The 14,954-nt window shown below is 62.7% G+C and overlaps 2 protein-coding genes across 6 annotated transcripts; both read right to left on the bottom strand.

Annotated features, from left to right (window-relative positions):
- Window positions 1-11: 11 nt before the first annotated feature.
- On the bottom strand, window positions 12-7,716 carry PLEKHN1 (pleckstrin homology domain containing N1). Of its 2 annotated transcripts, none has more exons than XM_019712160.3 (16): window positions 7,565-7,716; window positions 7,366-7,465; window positions 4,473-4,619; window positions 4,308-4,388; window positions 4,120-4,192; window positions 3,678-3,805; window positions 3,476-3,607; window positions 3,086-3,166; window positions 2,518-2,593; window positions 2,284-2,432; window positions 1,989-2,138; window positions 1,634-1,774; window positions 1,314-1,454; window positions 959-1,168; window positions 674-722; window positions 12-583 (listed from the first exon to the last, which is right to left on the bottom strand). In XM_019712160.3, the coding sequence occupies exons 1-16, from the start codon at window positions 7,645-7,647 to the stop codon at window positions 468-470; spliced, it is 1,857 nt and encodes a 618-aa protein (XP_019567719.3). In that variant the 5' UTR covers window positions 7,648-7,716; the 3' UTR covers window positions 12-467. The 2 variants fall into 2 exon arrangements, with proteins under 2 accessions (XP_019567719.3, XP_074190451.2); XM_074334350.2 differs by having other exon boundaries at window positions 13-583; window positions 3,476-3,571.
- Window positions 7,717-8,568: 852 nt separating this feature from the next.
- On the bottom strand, window positions 8,569-14,519 carry KLHL17 (kelch like family member 17). Of its 4 annotated transcripts, XM_019712051.3 has the most exons (13): window positions 14,110-14,519; window positions 13,040-13,299; window positions 12,817-12,938; window positions 12,438-12,659; window positions 11,912-12,028; window positions 11,456-11,669; window positions 11,036-11,180; window positions 10,786-10,953; window positions 10,310-10,398; window positions 10,140-10,213; window positions 9,772-9,953; window positions 9,372-9,479; window positions 8,569-9,257 (listed from the first exon to the last, which is right to left on the bottom strand). In XM_019712051.3, exons 1-13 carry the CDS (start codon window positions 14,517-14,519, stop codon window positions 9,251-9,253), a joined length of 2,118 nt encoding a protein of 705 aa, XP_019567610.1. In that variant the 3' UTR covers window positions 8,569-9,250. The 4 variants fall into 4 exon arrangements, with proteins under 4 accessions (XP_019567610.1, XP_019567609.1, XP_019567611.1 ...); XM_019712050.3 differs by having other exon boundaries at window positions 8,569-9,479; XM_019712052.3 differs by lacking the exon at window positions 14,110-14,519 and adding an exon at window positions 13,473-13,648 and having other exon boundaries at window positions 8,569-9,479.
- Between the last annotated feature and the right edge of the window lie 435 nt (window positions 14,520-14,954).

Genomic DNA, 14,954 nt, shown 5'->3' with positions numbered 1-14,954 from the left:
GGTGCCCAGGCAACCCTCCCACCTCTGCTTGTGATGCCTCAGACCTGCTGACCTCTGACCTCATGCCCTCTGACCTCATGTACTCTGACGCTCGCTAACCTGACTTTTTCAGCCTTCTGACCTCACCCCTGTGCCTTTCTCCCATTCCCAGGTGAAGCCCCCATCACGTCTCCTCCCTCATTCTTTCCTTGGGGGCAGGCCATGGTTTGGCCCCTCCAGGCATCCCATCAATCTGTAGTCCAGCCACACCGGCCATGGCACCCTCAGGTTGGGGCTGAGAGGACCCAGAGCCTAGAAAACTCAGGGTTCTGGAGACTCCCCCATCTATCCCGCTGGGGTCAGACCTTGACTCGGTTGGTATTGGATCGGGGTGGTTGGCCTGTGGCCCCACAGAGAAAGACCCAGGCCTTGCTGCAGACCACTCCAGGGTCCATGCTGGCAGGTGGTCCTGAGAAGCAGCCTGCCCATTAGATCCACTGGATGAGCCCCCCCTCAGCCTCAGTTGCTCCACGGGGCCACCGCTGGTTGTGGGGAGATATAGCCTTGTCCCAGATGTTGTCGTAGCTCCTGGGGGGACCACCATCTGGTAGAAAGGGTAGAGGTGCATGTAACTTCAGGAAGCAAAAGCCAGAGCTCCCCTCTCCCCCCAAAAGAGGTAGGGTCTCTCACTCACCTGGGGGAGGTGGCAGGGGGCTGGACGAAACATCCTTTGCAGGGGAGACCTGGAGACCCCAAACGCAAATGTGAGAGCCAAGCTTCCAGGAAGAGGCTTGGAGACCAGCCCATGAACTGCCAGATCCCATCCCCACATTTTCTTTGGGTCCCTCCCCTCTCCCTGCTGGCCTCTCTTGCCACTGTCCCTGTTCTTGGTTTCTACTGCGCCATTGTCCCCTGCCTCCATCTCTCCTGTTCCCTGCCCCCACAGCACCCCTTGCCCAAGGTGGGGGCTGCTACTCACGAGCTGAGGAAAGTTTGGGGGCCGGGGCCCACGGCCCTTGGCAGAGCCCCGGGGCCGCTGAGAGGTTCGGGGCTGCTGGGCCCCCTTCTTGGAAGGCAAGTGGTGGCCAGAGGGTCTAGAGCTGGAGTCGGAGACAGGCACAGACACAGGGATCGAGGGGGACGAGTGTGGAGGCTCGGGTCCAAGCGAGCTCTGCACTGCACTGAGGAGCTGCCAGGAAAGCATTGTTGACTGGAGGACCTGGGCTGGGGCCTCCGTGGAGCTGAGACCCCTGCCCCACAAAGCCCCTTAGTGTCTCATGGCCCAAGCAGACCATGGGCTATGGGCACATGTCTGACACCACTAGTGCACTGACCTCATCCAGGCCCTGGACGTCTGTGATCTTGTGGTGGGAGGTGGCAGGTGGAGTGTAGGGGTCGGCGTAGAGCGGGGAGTGTGGTGTCTCCAGAGCATGGTCTGGGGCCTCGGGGCCACCCTCCAGGCTCAGCCTGCTTAGCTGCAGGCAAGAGGCAGAAGAGAAGGGCTTCCTGGAGCTGCCGGACGCCCGTGTCCTCCCTTCTCTGTGCAAGAGGCCCCTGGGTGGCTCCCGGATCACAGAGGCCTAAGAGACAGAGGCCAGGGAGGAGGGCATAGGGACAGCCAGGCCTGGCGCTGGGGTCAGTGTGCTGGGCCCACCTTGGTCAGGTCCAGCTGCAGTGGGGTGGCTGGGCCGGGCCCCTCACCCCGGGCCTTGCTCCTGGGTGACCGACTACTGCCGCCTCGTCTCAGCTCTGCCTTTGGCGCACCCGTGCTGGTACAGCCAGGGTTGGTCTGGTTCTGTGGGGATCGAGGACCTTCCAGAAGGTTCTCCGGGGCCCTCTCCCACACAACCCTGAGGATGCACAGAGCTTCCTCCTCCAGTCTGAGTCCCCTCCCCTGAGCAGCTAGAGTCCCTCTTGGGATGGGTGCCATGGGGACACAGGCTCCCTAGTACAAACTCACCTCATGGCCCCCTGCCTCTTTCCCCTGTCCATATCCCCCTAATACTCACAGGTGCAGGCTGGGTAGGGCAGCCTGCAGTGGACGGCACTGAGGACTCAGGGAGGGAGTGGCTGGTGCGGGTAGATGGGGGTGCTGGGTACCCCGAGTCCCAGCTGGTTCGTCCATCTGAGGAGAGCGAGCCTCGGCCACTGCCCAGGGCCTGGGCCGCCAGGGGTGGGTAAGCTGGATGGCAGATGGTGGGAACCCTCTCCCCACCTACCCATGCTCAGCCCCACCTTCTGCCCTGTTTGACCACTGCCTAGGACCTGAGCTGTGGGCAGCCTCTCCCTCTGCGGACCCCTCACCTGGGTGGGCACCCGCAACTCTGGGAAGCTCTCAGGGCTGGGCAGCAGAGGGGCCCCTTCCCTGCGGGAGACAGTCTGCAGGCAGAGCAGCCAGTGGCTGTAGTCCTCGTAGCTGGCACATACCACGCGGATGGTATTGATGAGGTGGCCTGGCACACAGACACTGTGAGGGGGCGGCTGAAAGCTGGGGTACCCCCAGGCTCAAGCGCTCCCTCGGGGGCCTGGCCTCCACACCTTCAATCAGGAAAGAGCGGATCTGCTTCTCCTTCTCCTCCAGGTTGATGTGGATGGCGCCCAGCGGGAGTTCCCCCTGCAGGGGCAGCAAAAGAGGGGGGTCCTGGGCCTGGGGGCAGTCCTGGGACTCTGCCTGGGCCAAGAGTGAGGCAGGGCCAAGGCTGACACCCCTGAGGTGGGGCCTTCATCAGCCAAAGGCAGACACAGACAGGTCTTTGGGGGGCTTATGGGGACTGATCCCCTCGGTCACCTGCTAAGACTGGGGGAGGGGTGTTGGGGGGACTAAGGGGAAGCCCCATGTATGTTTCTGATCAAGTGAGGGCCACGATCACCTCAGGTGATGGTGGCTGAGGACCCTGTAGGATGATAGGGGTGCCCAGGCAGGAGCCCCTCCTTGCCCACATCAGAGTGGGGAGCAGACTGACCAGGGCAGCAGGCTGGGTGGGTGGGGCCAGCATGCTCTGTCCCAACAGGCCTGAAATACAGGTTCCTCCTGAGCCACTGCCCCCTCCCACCCCCACATACAGGGCACCTCCCTGGGGCGGGCTCACAGAGGGGAGGGACCTACCTTAAAACAAAGCCCGTCAGCTTCCTCAGAGAATATGGCCAGGGAAGTCGGGTACAGGACCAGCAGCCGGTCCCACTGCTCCTGAGAGGGGCTCAAAGGGCAGAGTGTGGTTTCCATTGGCGGGCAATTGGCGGGCAATTGGCGGGCACCAAGTGGCTGGCCCCCACCTGCTGCCTCCACCTCTCCCCCATGTCCTTTCACCACTCAACCTCTCCCCTCCTCCGCCCCTCCCCTCCCCTTCCCATCTCTTCCCCCTCCCCATCTTCTCACCCCTTCCCCATCTCCTCACCCCAAATCTCCTCACCCCTCCCCATCTCCTCACTCCCCCATCTCCTCATCTTTTCCTCATGGCTTCACCCCCATCTCCTCACCCCTGGGTTCCCCACCCACCTGTGATGGCAGATGCTGCAGCTTGACCCTTGAGGCACAGATGGCACTGCCCACCACTTGGCTCCCTGATGCTGTCCGCAGCCGGGTCAGCCTGCGCTGCAGAGTCCAGGGGAGCTCATCCTCAGGGGGGCCCTGGTAAAGGGGTGTCAGGGCAGGCAGAGGAGGGGGATTGGAAAGGGGTATGGGAGTTGCTGGCACTGACCTGTGGGGGTGCCGAGTTGCAGCGCCGGAGCCCTCCCACGAGGGCCATCTGCTTTTCCAGGTGGTACAGCCAGCGGTCCACCTCGGCCTGGCTGGGGCAGAGCACCAGAAGAGGAGCGGGAAGCGGGCCTACGGGTGGAGGGGCAGAGCAGGCTGGGCAAGCAGCCCACAGGGAAGGCCTCTCCCCAGGGTCCCACGTGGATCCCAAGGCTGGAGTTTGGAGGAAGTTATGGTGATGTCCAAGACCTCTGGAGGCCCCACAAATCACTGCCCTCCACTCCAGCCTGGCACTTGCCCATGAACCCACCGAAGAAAAAGGAAGAACCCCTCAATTCACTCATGGTCTTGCCAGTGTCCTGGGGCCCAGTCAGAGGCCAAGGTCATGGAGCAGCCCTAGCCCTCTTGCCCTCCTGGGGCTGGGACCGCTCATGCCCCCCACACACCTGTGATCTGGAAGGCATGTTCTCTGGACCCCTCCAGTGGGCAGATACTCAGCTCCATCAGTGGTAACAGCCCCTGCCAGAGCACAGCCAGGAGGGGAGGGCTGGGGGACCCTGGTAGGAGTGGCCACCCGCCTCCCTGGGCCTTTCTCCCTCTCCCCCTAGTCTCACCCTCCACCCATTTCCCTCACCTGGAACGTAAGTCCTTCAGAACCGTGGGCCTGGAAGTAGAGGTGGGAAGGGAAGAGCTCCAGATAGCAGTCGCTGATGTCCTGGGGGAGAGCAGGGCCACCGGTGTGAGGGGCTGGGGGGCAGGCCGTGGGCTGGCTCCAGCACCACACCCACCTGGCGCGCACCTGGCTGTGCTGGAATCTGAGCTGGACCTTGGCGTAGTGCAGGACGCTGCCCAGGTTCCTCACGGGCACCCTCCGCCGCCCCCTCTTGAACACACTGAGGAACGGCTGCTCCAGGTGGTCTCGCTGGCTCTCCAGGCCCGGAAGGTCCTGAGAGGAGCAGAGCTCAGGGGAGGGGGTCTGAGCCCCAGCCCACAGACACACCCACAGTCACCCAGTCCATAGGTCAGGGACACACACACTGTCACACGTAAGTACAGAAGCCTGCACACACAGCCTCCTCACATGGAAATAGCGGCAGAACACGCATGCGCGCACACACGCGACCTCACTGAGAGTCACAGACTTGCATGGTCTGTCAGAGAAGATGATGATGTTTGCACTTAACGGAGATGCAACCCTCATCTTCACTGTTTCCTAAGCTGTGTGCCCTTGTTTTGGTTATTCAACCTCCCGAGATTTGTTGGTCACAGGGGTTTTGGATGTCTGAGTAAGATGAGGCTCAAAACCCTCCTGTATCTCCACTGTCAGCTGGTAAATGTTTAATACTTGGTTCTAAAAAATGGCGAGATTAATTTATAGTATTTGCCAATTTGGATGGTGTACATCCTCCTGCCATGGCCCATTTCAAGGAACCAACATGATGTGAGCCAAGTGTGGAGCTGGGGAGAGAGACATCGGATCAGATCTTGGGAGTTTGGGCTGGCCGCTTCAGCACACATTGCCTGCCCTACTCTCAAGTAGTGAAGGCCAATGTCCTGGCAGTGGCCCAACAGGTCCTCTGTGATCTGCCCCCTCCCCTGGTCCTCTCCCCTCTCATCAGACACACGCCTGTCTCAGGGCTTTGCACTTGCTCTTCCCTCTGACTGTACCACTCAGCCTTGCTCTTTGCACCTCCTTCAGGGCTTGGCTCAAACATCACCTCTTTCATGAGGTCCCGTCTGGGTACCCTCCTAACATGCCAATCTCCCCTGGCCCCTCTACACACCTTCCCTACTTTTCTTCTTAGTGCTAGCCACATCTTACTTATTATATCTTTTAATTATTTGTCTTGTCATCTGGCTCTGTCACAGGGATGGGGACACCATAAGAACAGGGTCTTTGTCTATTTTCCCCACTGCTGTGTCCCAGGGCCAGGACAGGCCTGGGATGTGATGGGGGTTCACTGCATGTCTGCTGCAGGGAGGGAGCATTGTTGCCCACAAACACTTAGCCAGTCCTGGCACACAGAGAGTCCTCTACAAATGGGAGCTCGATTATCAGGTTGGGGGTCAGACTGGGATGGGCGTTACCTGGTGCTGGAGGGGCTGAGGTCTGTCCAGGGGCTCAGGGGTGAGTTGAGGAAGGGGCCATGTCTCCTTTGGGAGCTGGCAGGGGCTGTCTCCTGGGCTGCTGTGCCAGGCCAAACTGAGCCGCCCTTTAAATAAGCCCAGGAATGCGCACAGACACACAGCTTCCCGGCCCCCTGCCTCTGGGTGGAGCTTCCTGCACCCACGCCCAGTTCAGGGAATGATGCTGGGATGGGACCCATGAAAAATAGGCCACGAAGCAGGAAGGGCCATGCAGCTGGCCCTGTGGCCTAGGCTCAGCCTTAGGGCCCAGGGAGGAGTCGGCTCAGAGCTGTGGCAAGGCCGGCTCTGTGTGGGTGCAGAACCCAAGGAGAACTGGCTTCTCCAGGGCCCCACCTCCTGAGGTTCAACATTCCTGGTCCCCTCTCTAGCCACCATGTCCTGGCAAGAGAGGACCACACAACTCACAGGATTCCACCAGGGTCATGGGATACGTCCTGGGCCTGAACAGAGGGAGCTGAGGTCTGAGATGTGGCCACTCGGAGGGACGCCCATCCCTGCCCAGCCAGGCCCTGGACACAAGTGGCTTGTCCATTCCTCTGAGGCAGCATGGTTTCCGAAGCCAGCACTTGCCACGGGGAGCGCTGGGACTTCAGAGGGGAAGGGAGAGGCCGGGCCCAGGGCTTCCTAGCCTGACGGGACCAGTTGGAAAGGTGGGCTCCCCACACCAGCTGCCAGGCCTGTAAGGGACGGTGTGAGGACTGCAGGTGGAGTCCTGGCCCACGTCCCTGGCATAGTCCCACATGTCCATCGTTCCCTGTCATTTCCCAGATGCTCCTGAAGTTAGAACCTGGGGGTCATTTTCATCACATCCAGGGGCCTCAGTGCGTACCAGTGCCTCTCTTCAACCCAATGTCAGCCCTCCTGGGGAAAAGGGCTATGTCTCTCCCCCTCACTAACTCAGCCCCACAGGAGCTGGGTAGAGGGAGGGGATGTCTTCAGCTCAGAGGTGCCCCAACATGTGCTTGGCAGCCAGTCCTTGCTATGGGGCCTTGGCCAGGGGGATACAGGGTGTTGCTATGGGAGGAGGCAGTGGTGGGTGCCGGAAGACACCCCCTGGGAGAAACTGAGGCCTGGAGTAGGTGATAGGCTGGCTCACGGCTCACCTGAAGCCCCTTAGTCAGAGTAAAGAGGGGGTGGAGGGGTTTCATAGCCGTAGCACCAGCATGACATCCCAGCACACACAGCAACAGCTCAGATACCTGCGTTTGGTCCAACCGAATGTGCCTGGACATGCTGTCCAGTCCAGGGGCAGGCAGACACCAGGGGCAGGCTTGGGTCCTGGCCACAGTGCCCCTGGGGCAGCAGAGACTCCGGAGTCCCCGCCCGCGCCTGCTGGTGCTAGCTCACCCACTGACTCAGTCGGGTCTCAGTTTCGCTCTCTGCCAGACTTTCGGCCAGATGAGCTCCCGAGGGTGGGGCTCTGTCTACTTCCTCACCTTGTTTTAGGTTTGATTCCCAGGCCGACCTGGGAGACGCTGAGACCACCGCCGCCGCGCCCCTGCGCGGCCCGCACTCACGCTGGGACACGCCCACCCGCCACTCACCGACCCCGGGATGTAGTGGAAGATCTTGGCGGCGGTGGTGTCCCCGTCAGGACCGGCCTCCGTGCCGAACAGGCCAGCCAGCTTCCTTGTGCCATCCTCTCTGGGGAGGAGGGAAGGGGGGCTCACAGCCTGGTTCCCGAGGCAGGTTGAGGGCAGCCCTGTGACCCAGCGTCGAGTCCGCCCCGCGCTGCCCCCTCACCTGTTTCCCCTCAGCGAGAGCTTTCTGGAGAAGGACGCCCGGAGCCTCTTAGGGGCCTGAGGGACGCAGTGGTTGTTCCCCATGGGCCGTGATCCGTGGCTGACCCTCGCTGAGCAGGTCGGCAAGTCTGGGTCCCTCTGTCCCGAGCCTCCAGTCGCCACCTCCCGGGGGCGGGGCTTTGCAACGTCTTACCCGGTGCCCAAGGGCCGGGGGAAGGTGGAGCCTTTCTGGGAGGGACCGGCCCTACCTGAGCCCACGCCTTTCAGTTCCATGCCCTGAGTCCTCCCCACAAGCAGGCCAGCTGGGGCGGGGTTGGGGGCTTCCCCACTGGCGGAGCCAAGGGCGCCCACCTCAGCCTCCAGTACGTTCCGGAGGGGCCCCAAAAGCCGGGTCTGTGAGCGGGTGACCTGCCCACCTGCGCATAAGCTGGGATGCCTGGGGCTAGAGCTCCGTGAGCCCAGGGACCCCCTCCCAGACCCCCCCGCCCCCCACAAAAGCACACATCCTGTTTCCACCTAAATACCAGTCTCTGAGTCACCAGTGACTGTACGGGGGCATGTGCTTGCTGTCAGTGCTGAAGCAGGAGTTTGCAACACTGGGGAAGGGGAAGCCAGGACCCTTCCCCAGCCTCCTCTCCTACCTTGGCCCAACCCTCACCCCGGGCCAAGGTCAGGGTCCTTGAGGCTTAACCAGAATCCAGGAGGGAGACCGCAGCTGTCCCAGGTGCATCTAGGACAGTCAGGGCCACCCGTGTCCCTCTCGTAGGAGCCTGGGGCGAGACAGGCCATGGGGGCCCCTCAGGACCACGCTGGCAGCAACCACGCTCATGGTCAGGCACTCCTCCAGGACATCACAGCCCTGCCCCGGCTGGATGAGACAGTGCTGCCTCAAAGCCCCCAGATGCCAATGCAGTGCCTGAGCCCAGCTGTACACTCGCCCCCAGACCTTCCCAGTCACCCCAGACAGGACCCCAGAAGGTGGAGATGGACGCTCAGACACAAGCCCAGAGTCCAAGAGATGTGTTTATTGTTCAAGTTGGTTCATATTGCTGTGAGGAGTCTACGGCACGCATGTGTGCCCAGCTCAGTGCAGGACCCAGAAAAGACACCACACTCACAGACAGGAAGCCCCCTTCGTGCCCTCTTTGGGAGTGTGCCTGGCCTGGCGAGGCAAGGGTGGTGTGCAAAGCGAAAGCTGGGGGTCTGCACCTGCTCAGAAGCCCCCCCACGCCAGCAGTCCGCTCTGCATCTGCCCTTTGGTCCCTCCAGGTCTGCAGAGTCCGAGTTGGCCCTGCCCCACAGGCAATGAGAGTGTCCACCCCATCACTCACCAGTGCCCCCAGCGTGGCGGGAGAACACTAGGAGAGCAGCTTGGTCCCAGCCACACAGGACACTTCCAGAGTAAACGTATAAACTGGTAGCTGCAGCGTTGCTCATCGATCAATAAATACTGAATAAATAAACGAGTAAATAAATGGTACACACATAAATGAGCACTGAGGAATGAACAGAAATGGGCGGCCTCTCACACAGAGACGTGGACAGATGGTGCAGGACATCCCTGGCGGGGGACCGAGGAACAAACCCCAACACACTGGTCGAGGGGAGGGAGGCGCTGGGGCCCTCTGTGGGGCTTAAGGCATGTGGGAGGCCACAAGGTCCGGCCTCTGTGCAGTCTGCGCCGGGGTCAGAGGCTGGTGGAAGACACGGACAGTGTGGGCGAGGAGGGCGGCGGGAAGTTCAGCAGCTCGAGCACCGCCACTCCCACGCTGCTGCGCCGTGTGAACATGCAGGATGCAGCTACCCACTTGTTGGTCCTTGGGTTGTACTTTTCGATGGAATTGAGGCTGGAGCTGCCGTCGTTGCCCCCCACAGCATACAGCCAGCCGTCCATAGCCACCAGGTCATGGGTGCTCCTGGGGGCGGGACAGGCGGGCATGAGCCCGTGGGGTGGAGCCCCGGGGGTGGTGCCACGGGGGCCATAGGAGGAGCCCCAGGGGTGGGGTCGCGGGGCCATGGGAGGAGCCCCGGGGTTGGGGCCGCCTGGAACCTCTAGGGAGGCGCACAGACCAGACGGAGAGCATGGGTGGGGGTCACGCTGTGCAGGGGTGAGGCCATGGGACACATTTGTCAGTCTCTGAGGGGGGCAAACCCACTGGGGTAGTGACAGGGGGACACTCCCAGTCTGTGTGCTGGGGGACAGCGCACCTTCGGATGTTCATGGGGGCCACACTCTCCCAGGCACCAGCCTTGGGGCTATATCTTTCCACAGAGTTGAGGCAGCTGGTGCCATCATTGCCACCGGCCACGTACAGAGCCCCCTCCAGCACCGCCACACCAGCTGAGCTGCGCCGGCTGAGCATGGAGGCCACTGGCGTCCACGTGTTCACCTGTGGTTGAGGGGACCCGCTGGGGGCAGACCCATCACCAGCCCCCCTCCACTTCCTGTGCAGACGCCTGCTCCAGGGCGGTGTCTGTGGGACAGGGGTGGGACCTAAAGGGGAGGTGGGTGGCCAGAGTGATGACCTCAGGCAGCCCTTGGGAAAGGGGATTCATGGGATTGGGGCATTTCGCACCTGGGGCTCATACTTCTCCACTGTGGCCAGGTGAGATGAACTGTCGTAACCGCCCACAGCATACAGGTTTCCATCTGCAGGGTTCAACATGCCCATGTTGTGCCTGCTGTGTGGGGTCTCTGGGGGGGGCAGGTAGGGGTGGGTACTACACCAAGTAAGTTGTCACCCACCAAGCATGGCCACACGAACATATCGCCTCCGGGTGCTCATGGCGGCGATAGATGTCCATGTTCCTGTCAGGGGGTCATAGCGCTCGGCACTGCGGACACCAAGACCACCGTTGACCTCGAGCACTGGCAGATGAGGACTTGCCTTCCCCTGGGGAATGACTCAAATCCCGTGCGGGATGTCACTGAGACTGACCCCAGAGTCCCACTGGAGCAGAAGGCAGGCTTGAGGGGTGTACACGGGCCCCAGGCTGCCTGGGTGATGCTGGTTAAGTGTCCACCTGGGCCCAGCCTCTGGACTTGTGGGAAAAACCCCAGAGAGGAAAGGAAGGGGCAGGTGGGCTGACACAAATGAGGAGGTCTATGGGACCCTGGTAATTTGAGTCAGGCGGGATCTCTCTTTGGTCCCCTCAAGGTATGACCTCTGTCATCCTGATGCAGTCACAGCTGCTGCCAAGCCCACCGCGAAAGGCCACTACCTGTTGAGGCAGGAGGCCCCATCGTAGCCACCGGCTGCGTACAGGAGCCCGTGCAGGGCAGCCACACCCAGACAGCTGCGCCTCGTGCCCATGGACACCTCGGGCTGCCAGACGTTGGTCACAGGGTCGTAGGACTCTACAGTGGCCAGATCTGATGTCCCATCGTAACTAGGGAAGGGGTCCAATGCTAGTCATGGCTGGCCCGGTGGGCATACACCGAACCTCACCAGAGAGCAGCCTCCACGCTTACCCGCCCACAGCATACAGCCGGTTCCCAACCGCTGCCACGCCCACCCGGGCTCTGCGTGTGGACATGGAGGCCACCACATGCCAGCGGTCAGTACGTGTGTCGTAGGCTTCACAGTCCCCATGGATGGCAAACAGGCTCCCACCACCTAGGGAGGAGGATGTGATGGGGCATGAGGAGGGGCCCAGGAAGGCCATGGACTGCGGGCTCTGGCACAGCTCAAGGTCAAGGGTTTGGGGCTCTGGGGGTAGGGATGGGTATTTTTGAGTGGGTCACACCACACAGGGTCTTCCCCAGTGGGATGGAGAAGCAGCTGTGGGGAGGGTGCAGGATGTGATCAGCGTGGGGTGGGGCGGGCTGGCGCTGGGCTCATGGGCAGAAGTCACAGGGCAGAGGCGTGGGGGGCCGGCTGGGTGGGCGCACCAACGGCGAAGAGCACAGGGCCTGCGCCCTCGCAGTGCCGGGGCCTTGTGCGGCTACTGCCCAGGACGCCTCTCTGCTCCGGTAGCAGGTGGAACTTGAGCGCTTCGATGAGCAGGTCCTTGCAGTCAGGGTGGTGCCTCACCAGGCTCTCGGCGTCCACGTGGCCCAGCAGGAAGTCGCGGCTCAGCAGGGGCAGACGGACACACTTCATCAGCTGGGGTGCAGGGGCACCAGTGAGGCAGCAGGTAGGACCTGTGGGTACACCTGGCCCCAGCACTGAGACCCCCTCAGACAACTGTCCACCTGTATACTGGGCCCTTCTGGAGACGTGTGCCTGCATCACACCCACGGTGTCCCTGGACACAGAGGAGCCCAGGCACAGCAAGACCCTCAGCCACTTTATCCTCTCTTGGATACAGTGCCCGACCCTCCTCCCCACCGAGGGGCTGGCCTCACCCGTGGGACGTGCTGCCTCCGAGCGTCCACATCGTGCTTGACCCAGCTCAGGACGGCACGGTAGACGTCCTCCTCTGAAGGCACGTTCAGGCTGTCGCTAGAGACCAGTTCCAGCACCTGGGGGTGGGGACCCTCAGATCTGAGATCTGGGGAGGGTCTTGGGGGCCCATGGAGCTCTGAAGGTGCCTGGGAGGGGGCGTCCAACGGGGGGGCTCAGTGTTCCTATGAGGAGGGGCCAAGCAGGGTCAGGAGCCACAGATTCGGTTCCTGGGAACCTGGGCCCAGAGCAGCCCTAGGGACTCAGAACCATGGGTTGGGGTTGTAGGCTGGGATATGCTCAGGAGTTGAGGGTGAAGCGTTGGGTGGGGTCAGAAAATGGGCGCGGCAGGAGGCAGGGATGGGTGGTGGGGCTGGAACGTGGGTCAGAGGCTGGGAACAAGGGAGAGGGCCGCAGGGGCCCGGTCTTATACTGTGCAGGGCCCAGAGTCCGTGTCAGGGCCCAGGCTGTGCCCAGCTGGCATGTTACCTGCTTCAGCGGCAGCAGCATGAACTCCTCGGTCTTGGCCACGTCCACGAAGTGCTGCAGCACGTACCTGTGTGCTGCCTTCAGCAGGTCGCTGCACGAGTGCGAGTCGGCAAAGCCCCGGATGCCCAGGCAGTTGGAGGGGTCCAGCTGGCTCAGCAGGAACTTGCAGCAGGCGTCACGGACGCCGTTCAGCTGCAGAAGGCTGGCGGCTGGGAGCAGAGTCTGTGGGGCACGGAGGGAGAGGGCCAGAGACAGGGCCAGAGAAGCAGGATGTGAAGAACTGAGGGGATGGGCCGGAGACACAGGGGACGCTGCGGGTGAGGGGAGTGCTGAGGCAGGAGGTGGTGGGTGCTGGACATGTGGGGTGAGACAGGCTCACCTGCACGTTACCTTCACCCACCACGATCTCAGCCGTATAGGCAAACTGCACCAGCTGGTCCAAGGCCTGAGGGTCGATGTCATGCAACGTCACATGTGTCTGGCGGCTCTCACTCATCTCATCTGTGGGGACAGCAGGTCAGGTCAGGCCAGTGCCGCCCTGGGAGGTCTGCAGAGCCCCCCCTCCCCCCCTCAGTGTCCAGGCTGGGTGGGGCAGTACTTGCTTGTGAACATGGCGTGGAAGTAAGGGCTGCAGGAGGCCAGCACCACCTTGTGTGCTCGGATCTCCTTGGCGGCCACGTGCAGGACGATGTCACACAGGAGGCCTCGCTGACGCATGCGGCTCATGGCCACAAAGGCATCGTGGTAGTGCCGCTTTGAATTGTGGGACACGGTATGGCCCTCGCGGCTCAGCAGCTGCACCGCACCCTCCATGGGGGCCGTGGAACGGGCCTGCCGGGTACGCGCCCGCTCCGCCTCGGGGCTGCAGAGGCAATGCCAGGTCAGATGCGTCTGCAGGGAGCTGCTCACCTGCCCCTGAGACTCTGGGCGGGGCCTAGCGCACCCAGGAGGCCACTCCTTCCCCAGCAGACCATACCTGTAGCCCAACAAGGACCGCCCCTGCCGCCGAGGCTCCGCCCCCCTAGGCTCCCTCACCTCCAGGAGCCTCCCTGGAGTCCAGCAAGATCCGGCTCGCACCTTCTGCTAGCATGAGGTCCACTGTTGAGCCTGTGCGGCTTCTTCTGCACCCCACCCCCAGCACCACATCCCAAACTATCCCCGCGCCCCCTCTGCCTGCGACTCTCTGAAAGAACTAGGCTCCCTCTGTCCATCGTTGGCCACCCTTTCGTGCCTGCCCCCAGCGGAGTCCGGTGTCCTCAGCACCAGCTGGCACACAGGAAGTGCACGAAGTGAGACTGGTCAGTGCTGTCCGGCGGCTCTGAAGCGGATCCCTGGGTTCACCAGCAGGTGCGACCTCACTTGACCCTTCCGAGCGGCCCCGCCCCCACATCCCCACCCCTTTCTGCAGACCAGCCGCTGGAGTGTCAGAGCCGCGCAGCCAGGATTCAAGGGCGGCGGGAGGGGACAGCCTCCCGGAGCAGCCACCTCTGGACGCCCTGCTCCTCGTCCCCTGTGTGCGCGGATAAACGGAGGGGGTGGGTTGGACTCACCAAGGGCGGCCCGACCCTTGGGTTGGACTTGCCGGTCGCTGTGGCCGACCCTCCCGGCAGTCTGCCAACGCGCGACCCTCCCTCCCTCCTTCCGAGACCCACGCAGCCCCAGGCACACTCACGCCGGCGGCTGCGGCGGCGGGAGCGGCGGAGGCGCCTCGGGCCCGGGCCCCGGGCTGCCGTGCTCCGGGCTTTGCGTCCTGCCGGCCGGGCGCTCGCTGCGCGGCTGCATGGGCTCGGCCACCGGACTCGCCGCCGATCCCCGGAGGAGGCACAGACTAACGGAAACACGGACCGCTGGAGGGCTGCTCGGCGGTGGCAGTGGCAGTCCGCTCAGCGTCTCTGGCTCCCGCCGCCTGCCTGCAGCCGCTGTTTCTCGGCGCCGCCCGCCCCGCCTCCCGCGCTCCACAGCGGCTTGGGGCTCGCAACGTTGGACACGAGTCCTCTCTATGTCCCGGCTCCCCTCCCTTCTTCCTCCAGGAAGCCCCCGGTCCCCGCTGTCGCTCATCACCAGGAAGCTTCCTGGACCCATCACCCCCGCTAACTCATTCAAGAAGGCTTCCACCCCACCCCCGTACAAGTACCAGGCTTTGAGCTGGGCTTTGGCTGAGGGGGTGGGGGGTGGGGGGCTGGGTCCTGACCGGAGCCTCGCCGGCGCCCCAGGGGCTGTGGGGTCCACTGTCGTGGGGTCTGGCCATTCAGGTCCGAGGACCCTCGCCCTCGGGAGTTGGGTCCTCCGAGGAGGTAGGATAGAGCATAGGCTGATTCCTCCACCTCCTGCCTTCCCCTAGGCATCCTTCCTGCCGCTGGACCTTTGCACCACCTGGCTGTTTCCAAAGTGGCTCGTCTCTGCCCAGCCCCGTACTGTGGACTTATGCAGGTGTGTTCGTCGGTGAATTCCCAGAAGAATGAGAAGTGACTGGGCTGAAGTATGAGGCATAGTACTTTCAGGTAGATTTGGCCAAAC

The sequence above is a fragment of the Rhinolophus sinicus genome, chromosome 14 (assembly GCF_057876585.1).
Source record: "Rhinolophus sinicus isolate RSI-liver-muscle chromosome 14, RSI-T2T, whole genome shotgun sequence".
Lineage (NCBI taxonomy): Eukaryota > Metazoa > Chordata > Mammalia > Chiroptera > Rhinolophidae > Rhinolophus > Rhinolophus sinicus.
Note: the sequence above shows the minus strand (reverse complement) of the source record. Positions and strands in the feature narration are given on the sequence as shown.

Excerpts from the sequence above, each read along its gene's own strand:
- PLEKHN1 (XM_019712160.3), bottom strand. The coding sequence starts at position 7,647 with ATGGGGAACAACCACTGCGTCCCTCAGGCCCCTAAGAGGCTCCGGGCG. Across the intron at positions 3,167-3,475 it reads TGCAGCATCTGCCATCACAG|GAGCAGTGGGACCGGCTGCT; the intron begins GTGGGTGGGGAA and ends AGCCCCTCTCAG. Across the intron at positions 2,594-3,085 it reads CTGACGGGCTTTGTTTTAAG|GGGGAACTCCCGCTGGGCGC; the intron begins GTAGGTCCCTCC and ends CTGCCCCTGCAG.
- KLHL17 (XM_019712050.3), bottom strand. The coding sequence starts at position 14,519 with ATGGGTCCAGGAAGCTTCCTGGTGATGAGCGACAGCGGGGACCGGGGG. Across the intron at positions 11,181-11,455 it reads CCCTGTGCTCTTCGCCGTTG|GTGGTGGGAGCCTGTTTGCC; the intron begins GTGCGCCCACCC and ends CCTCCTCCCTAG. Across the intron at positions 10,399-10,785 it reads GGGGCCTCCTGCCTCAACAG|TGCCGAGCGCTATGACCCCC; the intron begins GTAGTGGCCTTT and ends TGGTGTCCGCAG.